General features: G+C 47.2%; 1 protein-coding gene across 2 annotated transcripts in view; it reads left to right on the top strand.

The window, feature by feature from the left end:
- The window catches only part of CLPB (ClpB family mitochondrial disaggregase), a 97,467-nt gene that overhangs the window by 44,734 nt on the left and 27,799 nt on the right, over positions 1 to 24,934 (top strand). For both annotated transcript variants that reach the window (XM_063306026.1, XM_063306027.1), the window contains exons 6-7: positions 5,494 to 5,591; positions 21,863 to 21,977. In XM_063306026.1, coding sequence (XP_063162096.1) covers positions 5,494 to 5,591; positions 21,863 to 21,977 — 213 coding nt within the window. The remainder of the gene's footprint in view (positions 1 to 5,493; positions 5,592 to 21,862; positions 21,978 to 24,934) is intronic.

A 24,934-nucleotide genomic window follows, 5' to 3' on the forward strand; every position in this document is an offset into this window, starting at 1 on the left:
AAGGAACAGTGGTGACACTGCCTGGATGGGGCGGAAGAAGGAAGCTGTCAATGGCTGCAAGCAGATTTCTGAGAAGGCAGATGGAGAGAAACCCTCTAGTGACTGCAGAAGACCTGCAGCAAGACTTGGTGGCAACAGGCACTGAGGTTTCAGCGAGCACAGTGAGGCGCTCACTAAACACAGAAGGTTCCCATGCCAGAACTCCAAGACGTATACCGCTACTGACCCAAAAGCACAAGAAAAGTCGGCTCCAATATGCTCAAAATCATATAAATAACCCACAGAAGTTTGGGGATTTTGTTCTGTGGAACAATGAAACAAAACTGGAATTTTTCTGCCCGATGGATCCGCGGTATGTCTGGAGGAAGAAGAATGAAGCATACGCTGAAAAGAACACTCTGCCTACAGTTAAGCATGGTGGTGGCTCGGTGGTGGTCCGGGGCTGCTTTGCATCCTCTGGCACTGGAAACCTGCAGCGTGTGGACGGCAAGATGGATTCATTGCAGTATCAGGAAATCCTAGGAGAAAACGTCATGCCATCTGTAAGGAAGCTGAAGCTTGGGCGTCATTGGACCTTCCAACAGGACAATGATCCCAAGCATACCTCAAATTCCACTAAGGCTTGGATGCAGAAGAAGTCCTGGAAGAGTCTACAGTGGCCACCACAGTCACCTGACTTGAACCCCATAGAAAATCTCTGGTGGGATTTGAAGAAGGCGGTTGCAGCACGCAAACCCAAGAATATGACTGAACTGGAGGCCATTGCTCATGAGGAATGGGCTAAGATTCCTCAGGAACGCTGCCAGAAGCTGATGTCTGGCTATGCATCTCATTTGCAGCAGGTCTTAACAGCAAAAGGGTGCGCCAATAAGTACTGAAGGTGCTTGCCATGAAGGGGTTGAATAGTTTTGAGAGTGGGGGAGTCATTATAAGTTGCACTTTCAGTTGACTTTGGGGACACCACTTGAAGCATTTGTTGTGTTGAGCTATTTCAATGGCTTTTGTTTGATTTGTTCATTGCAAACAGCTGAAAGTCTATACATTTTTATAATCAACCTGATTTGCAAAGGGGGTTGAATAATTTCGATTACAACTGTGAACTGGTGGGCAAGTGATTTGCCCAAATCTCAGGAGTTCGAGGCACAACATCCTGCGCCCGTTGGGGCTCAGTCATCTATGACATATCCCTGTGGTTTTTTGAGAGCTACTCTTAATTTGGGTTTTCCAGAAATTGGGGCCTTTTCCATAAATATGATTCCAATTAGCGTATTTGTCTCAATATCTATAGTATTTGGGCTACATTATTGAATGTTAAAAAAATCTACTTTATTTTATGAGATTTGAGCTATATATTCAAAGAAACTAAAGTGGAGGGAAAAATATTTTATTGGACTGTTGGAAACAGTGTTGGGCTGTAGGAAATAAAATGTGCCTACGGTGGGAAATGTTCTGTGGAAAATACTGACCCTGGAATCTTTTTCCAACCTACATATCTGGTTTCTCCTGGGCTTCTTTTTCTCTTAACCTGAATGGCTGTTCTTGAGGTGCTGAATTAGATGTTGTTTTATTACACCGAGTGAAACTTCTGTCTCCTGAACACACACACACACACACGCTTGCTTGGCAGGTTGACAGAGAAGCACCAGAGCGGAGCCCCACCTCACTTCAGGTGGGCTGCTCAGTCTCCTGCCCGCTTGGCTTCTGTCCCCCCGCCCCATGCCCTGGAGTTATTAACTAACTCAAACCTCCCAGCAGGTCCTCTCCATCCATAATCCCTTCCCCGAGCCCCTATATTGACAGTTATCTGGAATCTGGAGGAATTCAAGACAAATGATTAAGAGGATGGAGTTAATAAAATTTGAAAAATTGAGACCTGTCACTCTGCTAAACTTTTTTCAATACCTCTGATGGAAACATATTTCCCCAATGAGTGACCTTATGCAGCTGCGCTGGCTGTGTGTTGCTGCAGTGATGCTGTGGGTGAGCCAGCCTGCTATTTATCAAATATTATAAGTCAGGGCCTACTGATAGGAGCCAGGATTCGGGGGTGGGGGTGGGCAGGTGCCCTGCAGAGCCCCAGGCATTGCCCAGGTGTCGATGCTTTGCCAGAGACAGCTAGTGGGAGGTGACAAATTGCGTCCCAGCAAGATCCCTAAAGGTTGGAGCCCCCTCGGCAGGCGCACAGTGGCCAGCCAAGGCCTGGCTAACTCTAGGAGAGCACTTGCTGCTGGAGGGCAGCTGCCCCGCTGCTACAAAGGGCCGGGGTCAGGCCAGGGCTCTTAGGGAAGCCAGCAGCCCCCTCTGCACTGGGTTAGCAAGTGGCTGACACCAAGTTATTTATGAACGCATAATATTTTATTGCCATTGGTATCGGAGGTAAAGATCGACCGGTAGCCTGAGTCTGGTTCTATCAATTATTGCAGCAATTAGTCAAGTCGTCAAAGCCATTAACAGGGGGATTAGACCAATATTGGTTAGCTGTTATTAATAGATTGACGGCAGGAAATCCAGATCTTCCAAGACAAGGCAAAGGCCAGCTCGAGGGCCCCAGAAAACTTTCTCCCCTTCCATGGAGACCTCGGCCATTGTCGTGCAACAAAAGAGCTGTGTTGTGTGCTGGTCACTGTCTCTTTAAAAGATATTGAGTGGCCGTGGCAGGCCGTATATAATTTCACCTGTTCCGATCAGCTTTATGGGATGCGACAAGGGCTCGCAACAGAAATTACTCTGTGTCAGATGTTTATGGGGTGCATTTTTTCATTCTGTAAGCAAATGTAGATCTCTCTCTGCAGCATCTTGGAAACAGCTAATTTCGGCCTCTCCCCCCTTGCTCTTTCTTATCTGCCTTGGGTTCGCAGTAGTAGAAAACCCAGCACTAGTGTGCTTTAGGGAAGAAACAGGTAGAGCTGTCTTACAGAAAAGGGTTGTGATGTGCCCAGGAAGCAGCATCTTTCTGCAAAAAAAGGTCATCCCCATGGCACCAGTTGCCACTCTACCCTTTTGGATGATGGAGGAAACGGCCCTTGCCCTCCTTCCTGGAGGGGAGGGAGCTTCTGCAGCCAGCCTTTTAACGGGGGACGCCAGAGAACAGGAAGCCCTGGGCTAGGCAGCAGGAGCCGCCCTCTCTGCATCTCAAAAGACCCCATCTCTGGGATCATTTCTTTCTCCCCATGCAAGGCTGAGAGAGAAATAGAAAGCGTGCCCATGTTTACTGTGGTGGTGGTGAGCCTGGTGTGAATGTGTGCAACAAACTTCGCCCATCAAACACATCCTGTCCTTGAAGCAGGGATCGTGCACCTCCCAGTAGGGCCAGTTGCCCTTTGTGTGTTTGCGTGTGTGCTGGAGAGGAGCAGAGGAGTTCAGCTCTTGCGATGTGGCTGTGCACGGAAGAGGTAGAAGTACATTCTCCAGTTGCTCTTTTCTAAGAAAGCCCCCCTTTTGATAAAGTCCCAGTATTTACTAAGGGATAAATGGCAATAAAAAACTTAGGCTCCTCCCCATAAACTTTGATCTTAAAGAAAGAGGAAAGAAAAGAAGGGAGAGAGCACTGTTTGGACAAGTTGAGACGAGGTACAAAAAGAGGGAAGGTGTAAAAGAAAACAGTAAGCAGTCTTAGAATTAATACAGCAGTCAAAGTGATTTTTAAAGCCAGTACAGGTAGTCCTCGCTTAACAGCCATTCATTTAGTGATGTTTCGGACTTATGACGGTGCTGGAAAAAACCAACTAGCGATTGGTCCTCACGCTTAGGACTGTCGCAGCATCCCTGTGGTCACATGATCACAATTTGGGCACTTGGTAACCAGTTCACATTTATGACCATCGCAGCATCCCATGGCCACGTGATCACCATTTTCAACCTTCATGGCTGGCTTCTGGCAAGCAAAATCAATGGGGAACCATGTGATTTGCTTAACGACCACATGGTTTGCTTAACGACCACCATGAAATTGGGTCAGATTCACTTAATGACCACTTTGCTTAGCAAACAAAATTCTGGTCCCAATTGTCATTAAGGGAAGATTATCTGTATAGACCAATTACAAAAGGGTGTTTTTCAATGGATTGTTAGTGAAAAGTAAATGGGAAACAGTTGAATCAAAAGTCACTTGAGTTTGGTCAAGAAAGATGTGTCTTTGTGACCAGCGATGCTTTCAGAACTTGCTACAGATCATCTGTCACACATACTTTTCCAATTTTCTTGGATCCTAAGAAATATTTTTTAAAAAAATAAGTATTTTTTAAAGAATATAATAAATGTGAAAAATAACGAAGTAAAAAAGAGAAATACCTTTCCTTAAATCATCATAACATTACCTTCATCACAAACATACTTGTTGCTGAGAAAAACAGCAGAAGACGAAATCTGAACTCTAACCATGATATTAATATTGCACTGAATGACAAATGGAAAGATGTACAGCTCCTGCTTAAACCATCTGGGTGACCCTGTTAGAGTTTTTCAGCATCCTCACAAATTTTTCATTCAGAGCCCACTGGAAAAAATACATAGATTAAGGTTTTGTTTCACTGCATCAATATAGTGGTTGTACCAAATAAGGGAGAAATGACCAAAAGGACTATATAGACATTGGGAGGGGAAAGTAGACAAAAAAGATGACTTTTTAAAAATAATTTCTGAAAATGAAGTAAAGAGGAGACCCTGTGAATATCTAAAGGAAGAGCAATGCAACCTTGTAGAGGTGTAACATAAAATGTGAGAGAAGAAATTCCATGAGGGGATGAAAGCTTAAGCAGAAGTAGAGAACACAGAGAACGCAGCTCTGGGCTCCTGACAGGGGACAAAATCACATTCTTCCTTCTACTTTTTTTGCGGGGGAGGCATTCAGTTGTGTCCGATCTTCGACGACTGCCTGGACTAGTCCCTGCAGTTTCCTTGGCCAGGTTTTTCAGAAGTGGTTTGCCATTGCCTCCTTCCTAGGGCTGAGAGAGAGTGACTGGCCCAAGGTCACCCAGCTGGCTTTGTGCCCCAGGCGGGACTAGAACTCACAGCCTCCCGGTTTCTAGCCCGGTGCCTTAACCACTAGACCAATCTGGGTCTCTATATAAATACAAATTCAAGGAAATAAGTAAATACTTACTTCCAGCCAGCTTTTGACGTTCTGTTGGAGGTTGTAAGCCTCTTGGAGTCTGGGAAGCTGGATGGGGGGGGTGTCTACCTCCTTCAGTAGACCAGTGCTAGGGTTAAAGCCAGGAATCCCGAGCCTCTGCCCCAGCATAGCCATCCCAGGCTGTAGGCCCTGAAGAATGTGCTTCAAGGGCTGCTTGGTTCCTTCCTCCTTCCACCAAGCTCTCTTATTCCCCGTGACATTCGGTTGTTTCCTCTGGCCTCCGTGCAGGTTGCCACAGTCCCTTTCTCTTTCATGCCTTGCTCAGAACAAGGATGAACGAGGAGTCCAGAACATCCAGGGTCTATCAGCAGATTGTCCTCAGAGTCCTTCCCAGACGTTGAGTGGCATTTCTTCCTTTTCAGGTGCCAACCCCCTGCAGAGAAATGAAATGGGGCACACGCCCTTGGATTATGCCCGCGAGGGAGAAGTCATGAAACTCTTGAAAGCTTCAGCAACCAAGGTGAGGATTCGTCTTTCGTGAGTTTCTCTTTCTTTCTAGCCCTGAAACATAAGTGAAATGTTTTTATTAATTACCTGAATGAAGAGTTAGAAGAGTGCTTACTAAATGTTCTGGCAACACAAAATTAGATGGTATAATGATACCCTAGAAGTTCAAAGAACAATTCAAAATAGTCTTCAGAGGTTGTAGAAATTAAAGCAATGGAATGACATTTAAAGTTCTTAGGAGAAGAAATTAGATGCACAGATGAAGATGAAAAGTGTTATGTGAAAGCCTGAATTGACCAAAGCCACAAAGGGCAGCAGAGGTCACTATTTATGAGTTCATCTGCCGAGGAGGTGGGACTCCAAAGACTGATTTGGAATGTAAGACAGCATGAATTAATGAAATGAAAGAAGGGAAAATAGGGACACCGTGTGTCAGCATAACTGGCAAAAAGAGGAAGGATGTAATACATCTGAAGGAAGATAGCCTGATTTGAATACATGCAGCGGAGTGAAGAGGTGTGTTTAATTATGAACGAAAGGACTGAAACGAACGTCAGAAAGTGTGAATAGATTGCTGTGAGTACATACGGGAGTTCGGACCCTTAGGCTGGTGGTAGTTGTGCTCCCATTAGTGGTGATAACAGAAGAATCAGGTGCAAGTTTGGGGAAGACGATACAGAAGAAGTGATGGGGTCATTCAGAGACCCAACAGTCAATGCGAGTGGTGAACGATGGCTGCTTTAAGAAACCCATTTATCTATCTATCTATCTATTTCTCAGATTTGTGCTACTGCCCATCTCCCCCCAAAGAGGGACTCTGAGCTGTTTGTTCCAAATATATGGTTTACGCGTGAGCCTGTGGATGCCCATGGCAACGGAGTGAATATTAATCTAGAAGTGTAATTGGTTTGATTGTTTATGATGGAATATTGAGAGAATTAGTGAAGGATACAGGAGTGATGAGAGGGGTAGACCTTTTTCTATATAATACCAAGATGGATTTAGGGACAAATAGACACGGAAGAAAAGGAAAGAAGGGGAATGAAGGTGAAAACAGAAAGTCTGCAGGAGGAGAAATACGAAGAAAAATTGGAAGATACAAGTAGTCCTTGGTTAACTACAGTAATTGGGACCAGAATTCCGTCACTAAGCAGTGTGGTCGTAAAGAGCTCAACGTCATGTGGCCACGCCACTTAGTGACGTCAGTTTCAGCAGTCCCCCATTACCATCGTTAAGTGAGGACCGCACAGGATGTTAAGGGAGGACCTCACATGATCACAACTTCAGACTTCCTGCCGGCTTCCCCATTGGCCTTGCTTGTGGGAAGCTGGCAGGGAAGGTCAGAAATCACAATCACTTGGTTGCAGGATGCTGTGATGGTCGGAAAACTGGGCCAGTTGCCAGGCACCTGGATCGCAGTCACGTGACTGCGGGAGCGTTGTACCGGCTGGAACTTTGAGGACTGGTCATAACTACCGCTCATTCAGTGCCGTCACAAGTTCAAATGGTCGCTGAATGAGTGGTCATTAAACAAGGACCATTTTCCATTCATTAATTAATGAATGGAAAGTTTACATGGGAAAAGATTATGTTGAAGCTGCTTGGAATAATATGGAAAGTATTATGTGACAGGGTGCCACGGAAGCATTTGGAGATGAGGGTTTAAAGTATGAAAAAGGAACCTTCAGAAATGGGTGGTATAAATAAATAAATAGAATAAGAATTCTTGGTGGGAAGATGAACAAATGGTGATGATGAGGAAAATACATAGAAGAGAAGGAATACTGCAAGAAATGAGATGAAGAAAAGATACAGGTAGACCTTGCTTACCAGTTGCCTTGTGCAGTGACAGTTGCAAGTTACAATGGTGCCAAACAAAGTAACTGTGGCCAAGGTGCACATTTACGACCTCCACAGCATCCCTCAGTCACGTGATTGCCATTACAGTCAGTACGCGTTGTCCTGCGCCTAACCCGTTGTTTTTCTTTTCCCCCCACCTCACAGAGCGGAGAGATTGGAGAGGAAGGGATTACAAAACAGTAAGCAGGCCAACAGTGGGGAATACACATTGAAAGCAATGCTGGTACTGGCAGCCCTAAGCTCACTAAACAAACAGCCAGCATATTTATTTATTTTATTTATTAATCAAATTTATCACCGCCCATCTCCCAAAAGGGACTCTGGGCAGTTTACAATAAAAGATAGATAAAAATATAAAACTGTAAAACCCTATAATACAGATACAATAAATATAATAAAAACCTCGATGGTTAAAAGTTCTTTATGATTTGCAGGCAGAACTGGGTCCTTCTAAGAAACTAACCATCCCCAGAAATGGCTACTCTCCCTCCCGCCCCAGGCATAATTACAGAACCAGGTCTTTAGCTGTTTCCTAAAGTCCAGGAGGGAGGGAGCTAATCTCACTTCCAGGGGAAGGATATTCCAAAGGGCAGGGCTATTGCAGAGAAGGCCCACTTCCTGGACCCCACCAGATGGAATTCTCTTGCAGACGGGGTCCGTAGCATGCCCTCTCTACACGACTGGGTGGGACGGGCTGATGTAATGGGGAGGAGATGGTCCCTTAAGCAACCTGGACCCGTGCCATGCAGGGCTTTAAAGGTGATAACCAACACCTTGAATTGGACCCGGAAGCATACTGGCAACCAATGCAGCTCGCAGAGCAAAGGAGTGACATGTGCTGATCTTGGGAAACCCAAGATCACCTGCGCAACTGCATTTTGCACCAGCTGTAGCTTCCGGATACTCTTCAAGGGTAGCCCCATGTAGAGCCCCAATGCAGTAGTCTATATGGGAGATAACCAGGGCATGAGTGACCGTTCAAAGGGACTCTCACTCCAGGAAGGGGCATAACTGGCGCACAACACGAAGTTGCACAAAGGCCCTCCTAGCCACAGCTGCCACCTGCTCTTCGAGCAGGAGCCGTGAGTCCAGGAGGACTCCCAAGTTACGCATCGGGTCTGTCTGGGGCAGTGCAACCCCATCCAGAATTAAAGATGACAATTTCCCAGAAATCGAGGAGCCATTAATCCACAGCCACTCCGTCTTCCCCGGGTTCAGCTGCAACCTGTTGTCCCCCATCCAGGCCCCCACAGCCCTCAGGCACTCGGAAAGGGTGGCCACAGCATCACTTACTTCACCCGGGATGGAGATGTATAATTGGGTATCATCTGCATATTGATGATATCTCACCCCGTAGTGACGGATGATCTCGGCCAATGGTTTCATGTAGATGTTAAAAAGGAGCGGAGAGAGTACCAAACCCTGCGGCACCCCACAAAGAAGGGGCTGCGGGCTGGATCTCTCGCTCCCTATCAACACCAACTGGGACCAACCCTGGAGGAAGGAGGTGAACCAGCGCAGAACTACGCCGCCCACCCCCAACTCCCTAAGTCGGTCCAGAAGGATACCATGGTCGATGGTATCGAAAGCCGCTGAGAGGTCAAGAAGAGCAAGGATGGATGCGCTGCCTCCATCTCGCTCCCGCCAGAGGTCATCCATAAGTGCAACCAATGCCGTTCCATCCCATAACCGGGCCTGAAACCTGACAGAAAGGGGTCTAGATAATCCGTTTCATCCAGAATCCTCTGGAGCTGCAAAGCCACCACTTTCTCAACCACCTTCCCCAAAAAGGGGAGGTGGGAGACTGGGCGAAAATTGTCCAATGTAGTAGGGTCCAGCGACAGTTTCTTGAGGAGGGGGCACACCAGCGCTTAAAGGCTGCTGGGAACACCCCCTCTCTCAAGAATGTGTTTACCATTGCCTGGACCCAGCCACATGTCACCTCCCATGCTGCTTTCACCAGCCAGGAGGGGCATGGATCTAGTTGGCACATGGTAGCATTTGTAGTCCAAAGGTTCCTGTCCACTTTCTCGGGTTCAACAGGATCGAACTGGTCCCAGATAACCTGGTAAGTACGTTCCCTGGGTACCTCCTCCGACTCTGTCTCACGCTTGGAGTCTAGCTCAGTCCGGATCCGAGCGATTTTATCCTGCAGGTGCCACAAAAATTCCTCCGCACGGCCCTGTAGATGGAAGTCTGACTCCACTTTCCCTAAAAGGGATCGGGTAATCTTAAACAGGGCGCCAGGCGGCATTCTGCGGATGCAATAAGAGAGGAGAAGTACTGGCTCTTCGCCGCTCTTACCGCCACAAGGTAGGCCTTAATCGCGGCTCTAGCTTGTGTTTGGTCGGGTTCAGCTTTTGTCTTCCTCCAGTGGCGCTCTTGGTGTCTCTTAACCCTCTTCAAAACCCTGAGCTCCTCCGTAAACCACGGGGAGTACCGGGTTTGAGTGGGCAAGAGAGGCCGCACAGGCGCGATCCTGTCCAAGGCTCTGGCTGCCTCCCTATTCCAGGCAGCAGCCAGGGCCTCCGCTGGACCGTGCAGGAGAGACTCGGGTATAACCCCCAGCTCCCTCTGAAACCTCACTGGGTCCATCAGTCGCTGGGGGCGGACCAATCGAATGGGTCCTGCCTCCCTGCGAAGGGGGGCGGCACAAGAGAATCTCAAGGCCACCAGGGCATGATCCAACCATGACAAAGGGGAAAGCTGTAATTCTCCCCTCAGATCATCTTGCCACTGCTCCGACAAGAAAACTAGGTCCGGGGTGAGGCCACTGTCTCTAGTCGGGTCCTGAATAATCTGGAACAGGCCCATGGCTGTCATGGTAGCCATGAACTCCTGGGCTGCTTCTGAGGCCTGCCCCAAGGAAGGCAGATTGAAGTCCCCCAACACCATAAGCCTGGAGAACTCCACTGCCAGCCCTGAGACGGCCTCCAGCAGCTCAGGCAGGGAGGTCGCTATACAGCAGGGAGGCTGGTACAGTAGCAGAACTCCCAACTGTTCTCGAGAACCCAGCTTGAAGAACAGGGTCTCACACCCAGCCACTTGTGGAGCAGGGCCCCTGATGGCCACTAGGGATTCTCGGATGACAACAGCCACCCCTCCTCCCCTGCCCTGAGGTCGCGGCTGATGCCAGACTTGAAACCCAGCCGGGCATATCTCCGAAAGAGCAACGCCTCCTTCAACGCCCAGCCAGGTTTCAGTAATACACGCCAGGTCTGCCCCCTCTTCTGTGATCAGGTCACATATGAGGGGGGCCTTGTTGTTTATTGACCTGGCGTTACAGAGCAGCAGCCAAAAGTCAGGACAACCACGAGTCTGCTGTCCAGGACCCGGGTTCGAGCACAGAGGGCCGGAATACACCACAGGTAACAAGCACCGGGGGCGTCTTCCTCTATGATGACCTGCCCTCTGGCTCCCGTCATATCGTCCCCTACCACAATATTCCCCATTGTGTGCCTGCTTACTCTCTTGTAATCCTTTCCAGTGAATGTAATTGGAACATTTAACAATTAAACATTAATTCCCTTCTTGCTAATTATCCCAGCACTGGGGTGAGCATTCCAAAGGGCAGGTGAGTGGGGAAAAGGAAAACACAGTTATAGTTACATGATTTCCCACAGCGATCACTTTACTTGATGACAGAGCTGCTGATCCCAATTGTGGTAGCTAAACGAGGATTATCTGTATTGTATAATGTGTACACAGAGAAAAAATAGTTGCAAAGAATGTAGTCAAGGAACAGTTAAATATAAAAGAGGCAGAGAAAATGCAGACTGTCTTTGATGGAAATCAAAAATTGTTTTGGGAGTGGTGAAAAGGGCTAAACAAGGAGCCTCCAGGAGAGTGAATGGAATTGAAGTAAAAGATCTGGGATGAAACTGAAGTGAGGGAGTATTTGAGAATTTGTATGGGGATGGTGATAATATGCTAAAGAATGGAATGGAAACAAATGCTTTGTTAATCCCCAATGAGAAAGTGATGAAAGGAAGTAATGCATGCTGTGAGAAAAGATAAGGCTGCAGATATAGATGATATAACTAGAGAAAGGTTAAAATATAGATGCAGTTTACTTATGTATGTTTTGTTTGATGTGTGTGTGAAGGTGGCATCTGTGCCTGATAATTGCAGTATTGATGTCACTGTTCCCCTATACAAAGAGAATCCACATGCCGGAGTGGATGCAAAACCTACAGAAGGATTAGCTTGTTAATTGTGCCTGGGAACATGGATGGCAGAATTCTGATCAAAATGGTATAAGAGGTGAAAATGAGCAATGTTTGGGAAGAGCACTGTGGCTTTATGCTGGCCAGGGAGAGTGCAGACCATAAGTTTGCTCTTGAGTAGCACACTAAAAGATATATAAATGACAAAGACAGTTTATGATATATTTCTTAATTTAGAGAAAACATATGATAGAGTGAATCAGCTTGAATTATGGAATGCTTTGTGTAAGTATCAAGTAGAAGATTGGTTGCTGAATGCAGTAAGAGAGAGAAAGAGTGATTGATTGATTATGGTATTTATATGTTTACATTATCTTTATGTAAAGGTAATAAGAATAACCACTTAAAAGATGTTTTCCCTGTCATACCTCCATATGATGGAAATAAAGCCAGTGGGATGGAATGCTTAGCAAATAATTCACTATTGAGCAGAGAGTAAGTTAAAGATGTCCCATTGGTTGTTAAGTGTATTTATGGATAAATGTGTAGGGAATGCTTGCGGTGACATTAAAGGTATGTTGCTTCAAGACGTGAATGTACATGTGCTTTGTATGTAAATGATGCCATGTCGTTGGTTGAGAACCCAACACAGACTTGAAGGCACCAAAACAAATGGTTAGATTGTATGATGGAGTCAGAAGTACAGTAATGTATCAAAAACTAAGGTAGATGTGTTTGACATTAAAAAAATTGAATAAGCTTTAAGTCAAACATAAATGGTGGGAAATTAGAGAAAATAAATATCTTAGTGTATCCTGGTAAAATGTTTATTAAAGATAGAAAAATGGGTGGGTAAATGTTAAGAAGTACAAACGCTGGTAGAAAGGCAGTAGTATGTGGTCTTTTGTGAGGAATGAGTGTATGTTGAAAGAGGGAAATAGGAATATGTTTCTCACCCCTTTGTTACGTGGAAGTGAGAGTTGGGTATGAAAGAAGACACACATAAAAGTAAGTTGAATGCAATGGAAAGTGGGTACTTAAGAATTATGTGTGGTAAAACAGGAAGAGGTAGGATCAAGGATAAATAGGTGCTGAAAGAATGTGGATTAAATACAAAAGCAACAAGTAAGATAGAAGTACCTTGAGGTGGCTTTGTCACATAGAGGGAATGGATGTGGGTTGAACTGCAAAAGGAATATATGACGGGAGAGTGAATGGGTCAAGAGGAAGCGGAACACTGAAGACACCATAGTTGGATGGAGTTAATGAAATCCTGAAAAACAGAGAGGAGAGAAGTTTGAAGAACAACAGACAAAGTGTGAAGGGGTGCATGGCCATGCTGGAAAAAACTGAGAATGTTTAAGCTCAGAAGGGAAAGGCTGAGGGGCATGTAATAGCTTCTGATATTAAAACAATGTCATCTGTAGGACATCAGGCTGCAGTGTGCTGGCATGAAGGAATAGGCACAAATTCGATGAAGTTTAGGGAATCTGGGATTACAGACGTCTATTCTGTAGCACTTTGGAGTCTGGACTCAGGAGTATAGGCCAGCCTTACTCCACCTTTTGACCCCGGAGGAACCCTTGAAATATTTTTCAGGCCTCAGGGAACCCCTGCCCATTCAGGCTCAAATATAGGCCAGAAGTTACAAAATTATTACTTTCGTTTCACAAGTGGGTGTCCTAACAGCCAGGATCCACGCTGAGACGAGTAGGTCTCTAGTGTTTATTGCTGCTACATAAGACAGAAAATCCTAACAAACTGAAGAAGCGTGGGAAAAACCCAGACAGATAAACCCCAAAGTCAAGGCGGGTCTGTTCTGGGTTTCTTTGATTGACAGCTCAAAGTCTCTAAACTATGCATACGTTTTCCCCCCTGGATAGAGGCCCCCTCCTGCTCGCCATCAGTACTCATGACGTTAGGCCTGTATAGATGCATTAACTGTTCCTAGGCTGAAAATCAAGAATGAAACTTACACCTTTAATGTGAAGTTGCCTGAATTTGAAATAATTTTTTAAATAAATCATGATCTCCCAGGGAACCCCTAGGGACCGCTCATGGAACCCTAGGGTTCCATGGAACCCTGGTTGAGAAACCCTGGTACAGGCTGTTCTCTGTCTTTATTTTTCCTGGTGTGGTGTCTTTCTTGTTCAGAGTTCCTTTATACTAATTTGTGACAACCTTTGAGGTGACTGAGAAGAAATACATATTGACTTCTTTTGTGCTGGTTCTCTACCAAGATCTGGACCAGCGGGCCATTACAGATATGAATAGACATTCTCTGTCTCTCCAGTCAGAGGAACTCTATCGTTTTGGGAAGTGCTGCTTCATATTTGTATGCTGGCGAATAAGAATTTTTTTATCTCCACATAAATTGAGGTATCAACCCAAAGGTGATGTTGGCTGCAAAATCCAGAGGCCATTGGTTTGGGGAAAGGAAGATGGGATGGGATGGGATAAAGTTGTCATGGGGCCATAATTTCAGTTTGTATAAAAGAAATGTTGGGAGTTGCATTCTTACATCTCTGCGAGAAGGAAAGAGGGAAACGATGTCTTGCTAAGTTTAATGAGTCCTTGGGGTCTTCTCCTGTGAGTCAGAGCTGTTCATTACTTACAGATGGTTAGAACAGAGTATTCATGTCTCTCGTGCAGACCTTTCAGACCTTGAAGATGTTGGAAGTCCTGGCAAATCCAGCATGCTCATTAGCCTATGGATGGTTGCTCTAGGATGCAAACTCTCCCTGCTATTGAGGAAGCTGTTTGTTGCCACTCCCACTTCCTCTCGCTCTCTCTTCCTCCTCCTTCCATCGACGGAGCAGGCAGCATGGATGCTGCTCTCTTCATCAGGGCCACGTGCTTGGGCCTTGATGAAGAATTCTGCCCCTTTTCTACCACGCAGCCCTTGGCAGCTATAGGGCTGCGAGTTTAGGGTGAATTAACTTTAGAAAGAACAGAAGATACAAGGAACTTCATTTTCCACCGAAGATGGATGTAACAACCAAGAATAAAAATAAGTAAGATATTCTTTTACTTTACTTTTAAACCTACTATGTCTAAGTGCGTAATTCTTTATGCTTGGGAGGGCTGAATGTGTAAGATCGGTAACCTGTGTTTCTCTGACATGCTCATTTAAGCTATTTAAGATAATATTCTTTTTCTGTGCACAGCTTCCTCTGCTGTGTTAAGCTCTGCTCCATTACAGGACACTAATGGCTTCAGAAGAGAGATGCTCTGATTTGTGCATGGATGGGCATTGCTGAAGGAAATGGGATTGCGTGCACATAAAATCTTAAACTCTTCCTGCCCGTTTGGTGATGAATTTACCGCTGAGGGGGATACTGTGGTCGAGGTGGTGGTGGTGATGAGAGCAGAGCTGCTGGTGCCACTTCCCAGCCTGCTGAGAGTCTTTGGGAATTTATTGCCCATTTTAATCACTGCTGGAGAATGCATTGGTGCTGCTATTAAAAGGATAGGCATATCCCGTCAGTTGTGTTCACACGCTAGTGACAGAGCAACAGGGTATTTTCACTGATGGATTTAATTTGTTTTTAGGAAGGGTCCCCTTCTTACTGGTGCTGGCACCTCTTTCTCTTTCTTATGCATAGTCGGATTAACGACCGAAGCACGTGGCCATGGCTGGAATGGGCCACGGATGAGAAGACGAGCTGATCCTGGGCACAGAACTGCTGTGAGCAGCCACGGACCTTTCCCTGTCCCAGGCCCCACTCCCTGTGCAGATGAGGGAGGCTGAAAGGCTGTGCTTGCCTGCCTGGCCTTGGAGAACACGGAGCTGTGGGGTAGCGCAGATGGGTGTTTTCTGTGACTCCAGGGTCACTCAAGGCTTCCAGTGTGACAGAGGGGGAGCTTGTCAGGAGCAGGCTAGAATCCAGTTTTTACCGGAGATACCTTAGAATTAAGGAAGTGGGTCTTGCAGCCTTGCCCGAGATTGGGTCTGCACAGAGGACTTCAGAGGACTTTCTGGATGGTAAAAACGCTCTCCCCCCGCCCGCCCCCCCACTACTCTTGGCTCTTTGCAGCTTATGCATCAGGAAAAAAATCTACCTCACATCTTCTCTGCAGCCATTCTTGAAGCAGAAGTGAGCCTTCTTCAATACCAGGGACCCCAACTATGGTTGTGCCATGTAGACATTTTATTTATTTATTCATACATACATACATCCATATATATACACAAGCAATTTATAGGGCACCCCACTTCCAATGACCCTGGGTGGCTTACAATTAAAAATAAAAAAGGCAAACCAGAAAAAAGAATGACGAAGGCCCTCGAAACAACGTATGCCAGAGAAACCCCACCCGGCAGGGGCTCGGCCTTCACTCTGCCCCAGGGCCTGGGAGGGTACCATCCCAGGGAGCAGGGGCACGCTTCCTGACGAAGGCATGCTTCCTGGGTCCCACAAGGTGACGCTGCCTAACCAGTGGGTCCCGGAGACGGGGGGTCTCTCAGGGAGCTGGGCCCGATGCCGTGAAGGGCTGCAGAGGTGGCAGCCAGAACCTCGAACTGTACCCGGAATCCAGCTGGCAACCGGTGCGGCCCACGGAGGTCACGCGGTCACATCAGCATATCAAGGCACGCCCATCCCTGCCCACCCCACTGCATTCTGGACCAGCCGTCGCTTCTGAGTGGACGTCAAGGGCACACCCCCTCAAGACTTCAACGCTTCCATCCCACCATCAACTTAACGTCTGTATGTCTGTATCTGTATCTATATGTAGTCCACTTCCTTGATATCTACACAAGAAACACCACATTGAACTGGGCACCTACCAATGGCCGTGCATATTTCATGCCTCAAGCTTCCATCTAGAACACACCGTGAAATTGTTACCTTTATCCAGGCCCTACATTATAATCCCGCTTCTTCTGACCCCCTGGAGAGAGATGCTCAGCGGATGCCTCCTGAACCAGGCATTCAGGAGACTGGACTGCCAACCCAGCAAGACCAGCAGACAGATCAGTTGAGCCAGACCGTTCCGGAAAGGACCTACTAAAAGACCGGTCACAGAAACAGAACGCCACTGGTTGTTGCCTGCAGCTCACAGCTCAAATGCATTATTAGTAAGCTACAGCCCACACTGGGTAATGACACCACACTCTCTCAGTAGTGACAGGTGATAGGTCTGGAGGTTCATAGGGACAGCGTTTGCATGCCGACAACCATTAACCTGAAGCAATTTCTCACAAACGACAAGAAACAACAGAGCAACGTTCGGAGCAACAGAAACAACAACAGGAGAACAGAGTCCCATTTTGTGAGATGGATAAGGAAGTAAGTATATAAAAACATGGGAACCAGAGCTTGCAACAAGCCCAGACGTCCACTTTGCGGTCACATTTATACCGACGACATCATCCCGGGCCCCAACGACTTCACACGAGAGATTAGAGGCGCGTTCACAGGCTCTTCCCCTAACGTGGCATAAACCATCTGCCAGCACGGCCCCTCTGGATTCCGCATAGGCCAAACAGGCCAGACTGCACAAAAGAATTAATGGAGGGAAATTCAACATCAGGACTCAAAACGAGGACAAAATAATAGCAGAGCATTTTAACCTCCCAGGACACTCCATTACAGAGGAAAGTAGCAGTTTTGGAAAAAAAGAAACTTTACCAGTACAACTCAGTGAGAGATTGCTGAACATCAAAATATTTCAGGCCATCTCAGAATGTCACACTGGATTTTTAACCCGTTACAATTACACTTGATCTTAGCCAAAAGGCTGAGAATCCATTACAATTGTTAATTGATAATGTACAGGTAGTCCTCGCTTAACAGCCATTCATTTAGTGACATTTTGGACTTACGATGGTGCTGAAAAAACCACCTTGTGGCTGGTCCTCACCCTTACGACTCTTGCAGCAGCCCCCCCAGTCACATGATGTGATATGGGTGCTTGGCAACTGGTTCGCATTTATGACCATCGCAGTGTCACGTGGTCAAGAGATCACCATTTTTGACCTTCCCAGCCAGCTTCTGGCAAGCTAAATCAATTAGAAACTGCATGATTCACCTAACAACCACGTGGTTTGCTTAACACCCGCCACAAGAAAGGTTGTGAAATCAGGTTGGATTCGCTTAATGACCACTTCACTTAGCAAGTGAAATTCTGGTCCCAGTTGTTTGTTTGATTGATTGATTGATTGATTTCTATAGCCGCCCATCTCAGCGAGTGATTCTGGGCGGCTTACAACAATAAAACTATAAAACAATTAAAACAATTACAATTAGAACAGTTAAAATGTAAAATAAATACAAAATAAGTATACATGGCTGCCAAGCGAGCAATGCATGGATGTTAATACAGCCAAGAGACGGGACCATCCACACGCACAAAGCCGGGTCTTCACGGCCTTACGAAAGGCCAGCAGGGTCGGGGACCTGTTGTTAAGCGAGGACTACCTGTGCTTGCAATCTGTCTCACATGGAAACTGCATCTGCATAACCAAACTGTCTTCCCTCCCCTGCCTTATCCCAATTTAAATCACGCATCAGCTTAGGCATACCATGGGTCGAGGTCTTTCTGATTTTTGGCTGCCATAAACTGACGTGGTTCTGCTCTTTCAGTGCTTACATAGTAACGGTGACAGTTCCAACATAAAACTTCACCCTGGCCACATTTTCACCCAGCCAAACAATTAATTTATGGTTGCAATATTTATGGATGGTCTGCAAGCCCTGGTGGGTTGAATTCTAGGTTCTCTCCTGTTCCTAACACCCACTGTGTTAGCCTGCTGCAAGAGAATCGACAAAAATTCCACTGAGGGCATTTTTAAAACCAAAGACGCTTATTGTAGCAGAAACGGTCATGAACTAGGATCCGGTCCCCCAGTTGTGCAGACAAACTCAACTCAGACCAGACTTGAACAGTCTACTTTGTTCCGTAGCAGAATCTTGCTGCTTGAGGGGAACGCCATACCATTCAGATGTTAAGGAGAGCGTCTCTCTTCATAAAGGCACGTTGGAAAGAAAGCGTGGGTTTGAATTACAGAGAAATTGAATAAGGATATGGACCATCCAGAGCTGGTCCCAGTAGATTGTCTTCTGAATGCCCGATGCTTCACCAGGCCTGCGCTAGTATGTGAGCGGCAGTGAGGACGTTTTTTAGCCCCCCTTCATGGCTAAAGGCACTGTAATCGGGGCCGCTCTCTCTCCAGATCCTTGACCAAAAGATTTTTTTTGCTCCTGATCTGCTGCCCTTGCCCTCCGTGGAACCTTCGCCCAAACAGCTGTGACCGGGAGGGGTGCCAGCATTCCTACTGCGTCATAAAAGGCGGAGGACACGATCACCTGACTTGAGATGAGCTGCTGTGGCTCTCTGCAAACGAACTCTTCCAGCGGCGTGATTGGAGTTTGCTCCCCAGCACTTCAGAAGACAGACCGGCTGTCACAGGACGGCTCCCAAGTCAGACCAGACTCAGCACTGCTTCGCGTTGCCCACGCTCAAATCCTCCAGGACGTCAGACAAGACTTTCTCACAAGTAGCTGCTGGGATTGAGCCGGAGCTCTTTCTCCTGGCCAGGCAGGTGCTTTGTGGTGAGCCATGACTGACCCCTCTGTGGATCATCAGCAGAAGTCAGCTGTGGGACACAGCAGCTGGGTCCGCTCTTCCTTTGTTCCCAGTGAGCTGGAGAACCCTCTCTGGGCTCTGAACATCTGCTTAGAGGGAAGGTCCTTGAAGGGGCGGTGCGCTGGACCCTGTTCTGGTCGTTCTGGACAATGTGGATTACTAGACGTTTTTCTGCTTGGTTTAACCACCTGGCAGACAGTCCTGTTACTTGTAGTAGGACTCTCAGGAGCTTCAGATACACTAAGTCATCAGATGCTCTGTTGGGACAACTATGGGGTCTCTGCTCTAAATTATTCTTTGGTTCTTCATCAAAAAAAACTTAAGTGACTTCCATTACAGTTCTGCACTTTTTAGTGTTTATGTAGCACTGCTCGGAGATACAATTTGTTCATTTGGATGAAGTGTCCTCAAACTGCCCAGAGTACACCTTTTTTTACCCTGGCATCCCCAAATATCCACTCAGGGGCTTCCTGGTATTGTAGGAGAAGGGGAAGCAAATTCAGATTAAACCCTAACGAAACAGAACTGTTGGTCTGAAGGAGATGAAATCAAGAGCTGACAGTGCTTCTTGAAGGCTCATGTGCTGGGGAGCGACATGAACCCCATTTTGGCCTGTAAAACATTGATTGTGCCATTTTCTGGAATTCGGGGGCATTGCTTGTCTTTTATCTTATGTGGAGAGCTGCGTTCTGAGAATGGTTAGGAACTTTGGCTTACAAAAAAATTGGTTTGCAGAGTAGAAGTGCCAATGTTGCTTCTTCTGTGGTTGCTCTGCACCAGCTACCAGTTTGCTTCTGGGCTCAGATCAGAACTGGTGATGGCCTTAAGGCGTCTTAGAAGACAGCTTTTAGAGCCAACTGAGAATTTGAGACCTCTGCACAAATTACTTTTTGTGCCTGCTCTCTGGTGGGCTCTCAGCACCCCGTCGTCTTTGTGATATCCAATTACGGAATTCTCCCTGTCCTGGAGTGGTGGTCAAAATAGCCGTCTTTCACCTAACCATTTATTTTTGTTTAATCTTGGGAAGAAAGTCTTTCTAAAGACTCTTGTGAATTTGTACTGGTGACAGAAGTTGGTGGTTTTAGCTCTTTGTTTTTTATTTTGAAAAGTGTCTACTCTGCATTGCTTTACGCACTCTGGATCAAAAAGATGGAGGCGAGCATAAATAACCTGGTTCCAAGCATGCTTGCTGACGAGGGTCTACTCTCAGGTGAGCATAGGACCACCAGCCGCATTAATCCTGCTTCGTATCAGGATAGCAACGAATTCCCTAAGTATCCAAATATCCAATAAGCCTCTTTCCCTCGGAAGCCCACCATTTTATCTGCCAGTCGGTTTCAGCACTAAATCTCAGAATTTTGAATGAGAGAGAGAGAGAGAGACTGATCTGATATCTTGGCAGTTCTGAAGGCTCATGGAAAGCGGAGAACACAGAGCAGACCTGTTTCTCGCCAGGCCCCAGGAGTTCGCCTGTCAGTCATCCTGGATAATATATCTGACAAGAACCACTTTTATGTGTTATGCTCTTTTCCAAACATAAAAAAGCAAGGGAGAAAAGAATTGGCCTATATATTTAGAGAGACATAGATGTATAGACGGGGCCGGAGTACTTTGAGGCTGGTGATATATGCAGAGCCTGGGGGAGCCGTGACAGCCTTGGTGCTCCGGATGCAGCCAGGCAAGGCGCTCCTCTGGGATCAGCCAAGAAGTTATTGCTCCATATTGAAACATCAGGACGGATGGGGTGTCTTCAGTTATACAGTCGGCTGATAGCACCAGCCAGAATTGGATTGGTTGCTTTTTTTCCCTTCCTTTCTTTTTTTTTTAAACTTCTGTCACAGTCACTCCCACAACAGGAAACCTCCTGTGCCCTGACCGGTGGATTTTGCTATCGGTTTTGAAGCTGAAGAAGCATTTCTGATGTCTCCGTTATGGCGAGAACAGTTGGCGTTGATTAAATCACCGGAAAGGAAGAACCGCCTTGCTGGATCAGGCCAAGAGGCGCATGCCTTGGTTCTGCTTCAGCCAGCCAGTCAGCCTTCCCAGCCTTTTCCGTTCTGAGCAGTGGGCTCTGTCATCATCAGGCAGGACCGGGCTTGGAGCAGAAGCTTCCCCTTAGCAGTCATTCCTTAGACACCTCGCTTCCTAGACCCCTGGGCTCAGTCCAGTGGGAAATATGCCGTTGTGCAAAAGCATCCTTTTAATTCCTTCCCTTGTTCCCCTGGAAGTAAGATCTGAACTAAATAATGAGATCCCCGGGTCAGGCTTTCACATACCTTCCAGATCGACTGGGACTTCAGTGGGTTGGGAGGATGGCCATGACTTATACCAAACAAGCGCACTGCGTTGTTGGAGAAGAAAGGAGACTGAGATGACTGGTATCTCACCCTGAGCTGTTAGGATGGGGATCCACAATCTTTAAATTCCTCCTCCCCTGCAGTCATTATGTGCAGGGATTTGGACACCCCATTCTGTCGTTGCTAAACTCTGGTGTGATTTTGGTGAGTCCCTTTATGTTTTCAGTATTCTCATGGAAGATCTTGACCATCTTACAGGATTCTCAGGCCCTCCCTCAGACCCGCCCGCTCCCCACACAGCCAGGGTGGGCAGGGGCCCGAAAGAGGGCCGGCAGGCAGGGTGTCACCAGCGTGTCTTTTCCTTTCCACAGTTCCAGGAGGAGAAGCGCAGGAGAGAAATAGAGGAGCGTCGGCGGTTCCCCCTCGAGCAGCGGCTCCGAGAACACATCATTGGCCAGGAGAGCGCCATCGCGACCGTCGGAGCCGGTGAGACCCTACCCATTAGCCCAAGTCCTGCTCAGGAGCCGGAGGGCCAGACCCGACCAGGCGGTCTGCCCGATGAATCCTGGCATCCCGTATGTAAGCCTTGGGTTAGAAACCGGGAGGCGGTGGGTTCTAGCCCCGCCTTGGGCACAAAGCCGGCTGGGGTACTCAGCCTGAGAAGAGGCTGGCACGGGCTGGCCAGCTCCAAACGATGCGGGGGCTTGTCCAGGCAGTCGCCCAGAGTCAAGGCTGACTCGAAGGCCACCCCACTCCACTCCAGATAAAACCAGTCCTTAGACAGCTGCAGCATCCAGCATTTCTTAATAAAGATAAAGAAATAAAGACCCCAGAGCAAAGAAAATAGAGATAAATCTAATTCTTGGAGTTAAAACGTGAGAATAAAAGTCAGTGTTAACAGTCCTTTTAAAAATACTCAGAACTGGTGCCACATCTAGGGTAGAGAAACCCAGAGCTCAGGGGCCATCCCTGGAGGCCCTCTTCCTCCCTCCTGCCTGTCAGACAGGCTGCGCAGGCGGGCATCCCCGGAGCGAGGGCCTCTGAGGCAGGTGGACCCCTGGCGATGCTCTTAGGAATCCTCCTTCAGGCAACCGGATTCCAAGCCAGTAAAAATGTGCTCTGTTGAAGAGAGCCCCCTGATTTGAGCCTGGGAGTGAGTCGGGGTACCAGCCACCTTCTTCCCCAAGCTCCTCTGAGTAAGCTCCTCCACTGGAGAGAGGTTGTTTCCTAAGCAGGAATCCAGGATCAGCTAATCCATCTCCTCTCAGGCTACCTGGAGTTGAGAAGCCGTCATCTCCTCTGTCCCTCAGGAATGGAAGGCGAGGACCAAAGGGGACCATCAGTGCAGAATTCCTTGGATCCATGCCTGATTTCTGTCATGCTCATGTGACTGCTTTCATCAGTCTGGTCAAAAGGCAGAATGTGCATGGCTGTTTTGATTATAAATGCATCTCCTCATCTCGCAGTACAGCAAAGCTGAGGAGTTCGGCTTTCAAAAGATCGGCTTTGTGGAAAGTCATTTTTTTGGCCTGCTAGTATTAGCCAAATGAAATCTGGACCAGCAATGGAGACGTCTGCCCCAGCAAAAACTGTTGCATTGGGTAGTGAGATCTATACGAAAAGGTGAAAAATGAGAAAAACGGAGGGCAAGATAGGAACCGCATGATGGTGGTGCCAGGTCTTGAGCCAGGGAGACTGGCTTAGAGCCCAAAGCTAAAACAGTTGTATTTAAACTTTTGGAGCTTCTCCATGACGTGTCTTTCCTCGTCTGTTAAATTTTCTATGGTGTTATATATTGGTACAAGTATATTTTATTTTATTGCACCAGAGTAATGTTTTTAGATTGCATTGGGTTTGTTATTTTTAATCTCTTTGGGGTCATTTGATAATATCACAATAGAGTCCCTTTCTTTGGAGGATAACCAGGATAAGGGGTTAATGTATTAATAAAGAGCCATGCCCATTAATATTACGTATCTGATCTGTTTCCAAAATTGGCCTTCAGAGATTGTTAGCGCTGAGAACTCACCATGCCAGGGAACAGGAACGGGAGACGACTGGGCTCCTGGAGGAGATTTGTTTTTCCCCCTCACCGTGTTAGATCTTGGAGCTACACAGAGAAGCTAAATCTGGGAAGGCTCAGAACTGATAAAAGAAAACTTCTTTGGATAGCCTAAACTGTGGGAGCGGCTGACCCCAGAACGGTGGATGGGCACCGGTTTTAGGGGGTTGCAAAGGGGGCTGCGCAAATCCTCTGAGAACGGCGCCTCTGGCGGCGGCGGTCTTGATGACCGTTCAGCGCATCCAGCAGCCCAGGTGGTGTGTGTTCAGCGGCAGCTGCTGCAGAGCAAGTGTGGAAGGGGGTTCTCTTACCCACACCCAGGGCCCCCCCCCTCCCTCTGGTCTGTGCTTGAGAGCACTCTGAACGCGCTCAGAGGCAGAGGGCGTGGTGCCCTCGGCTCAATCCACCCTCAGTGTTCTAATAAAATCAGTCTGACTTCTGATTTTAAAAAAATACCCCTACTTTTGGAACCTCCTTTCCTGGAAAGAGGAGAAATGGATCCTATACTTTGGTAGGACAAAACCCTTTAAACGATCACCGAGGGTTTCCGCGTGCTTTAGTTGCCCCTGTCCAATTTCCCCAAGTTTTCTCTGAATGAGGCTTTGAAGCAAGACTGGGAAACGTTTGCCTTGGACAAAACGTAATTCCACCATTCACCATGAAAGCGAAGGGTGTAGACTAGAAAATGACCTGCTTTTTCCCTCCTTGAGTTATACGAGCATTATATGAAGGTTCCGGCCCTTGTTCCCATGGCTTCCATCCTCTTGACCACTTCCTTTGGGTTTTCTCCAGAGTCTTTCTCAACTCAGCAGCCTTCTCCAACACCTGTCCTTTTCCCAAAGCCCTTAGCCCTGGGAAGAAGGGCAGTTCTGTTGTGACCCAAAGGCCACGTCTGTTTTTGCCCCTTCATAGGCCACCGCAGCCATCGCAGGAGTGACTTGCCTCTGTCACTCCCTTCTCACTCTCACTGAAACCCTAAAGCAGGGTTTCTCAACCTCAGCAGTTTTAAGATCTGTGGACTTCAACTCCCAGAATCTCCCAGCCAGCCCAGTTACAAAGCTGTCTGTGGGACTGCATTGGCATGTGGCTAAAGAGCAAGAATGAGTACCTGGATTGGACAGGTATCAGGAAGAAGGACCCTTCTTCCAGGAATAACCAAAAACACCTTCCTGACACGCTGGTTCTCTGCGCATTGGGTTTTGCCGGTTGCTTGTAGTGTGGAAGGTGAGGGAAGACTCTTGAGGGTCTTCCAGCTTAATGTTTGCTACATCCCTGAAGGTGATGGGATATATTGTCCTTTCCAAAGAGCAGAGATGTGTGAGAAATCTGGACACGCCTGGAACTTGTAGGCAGCATCCACAGGCAAATGCCTTGATCCTTG

This window comes from Candoia aspera, chromosome 5 (genome assembly GCF_035149785.1).
Source record: "Candoia aspera isolate rCanAsp1 chromosome 5, rCanAsp1.hap2, whole genome shotgun sequence".
In the NCBI taxonomy this organism is placed as follows: domain Eukaryota; kingdom Metazoa; phylum Chordata; class Lepidosauria; order Squamata; family Boidae; genus Candoia; species Candoia aspera.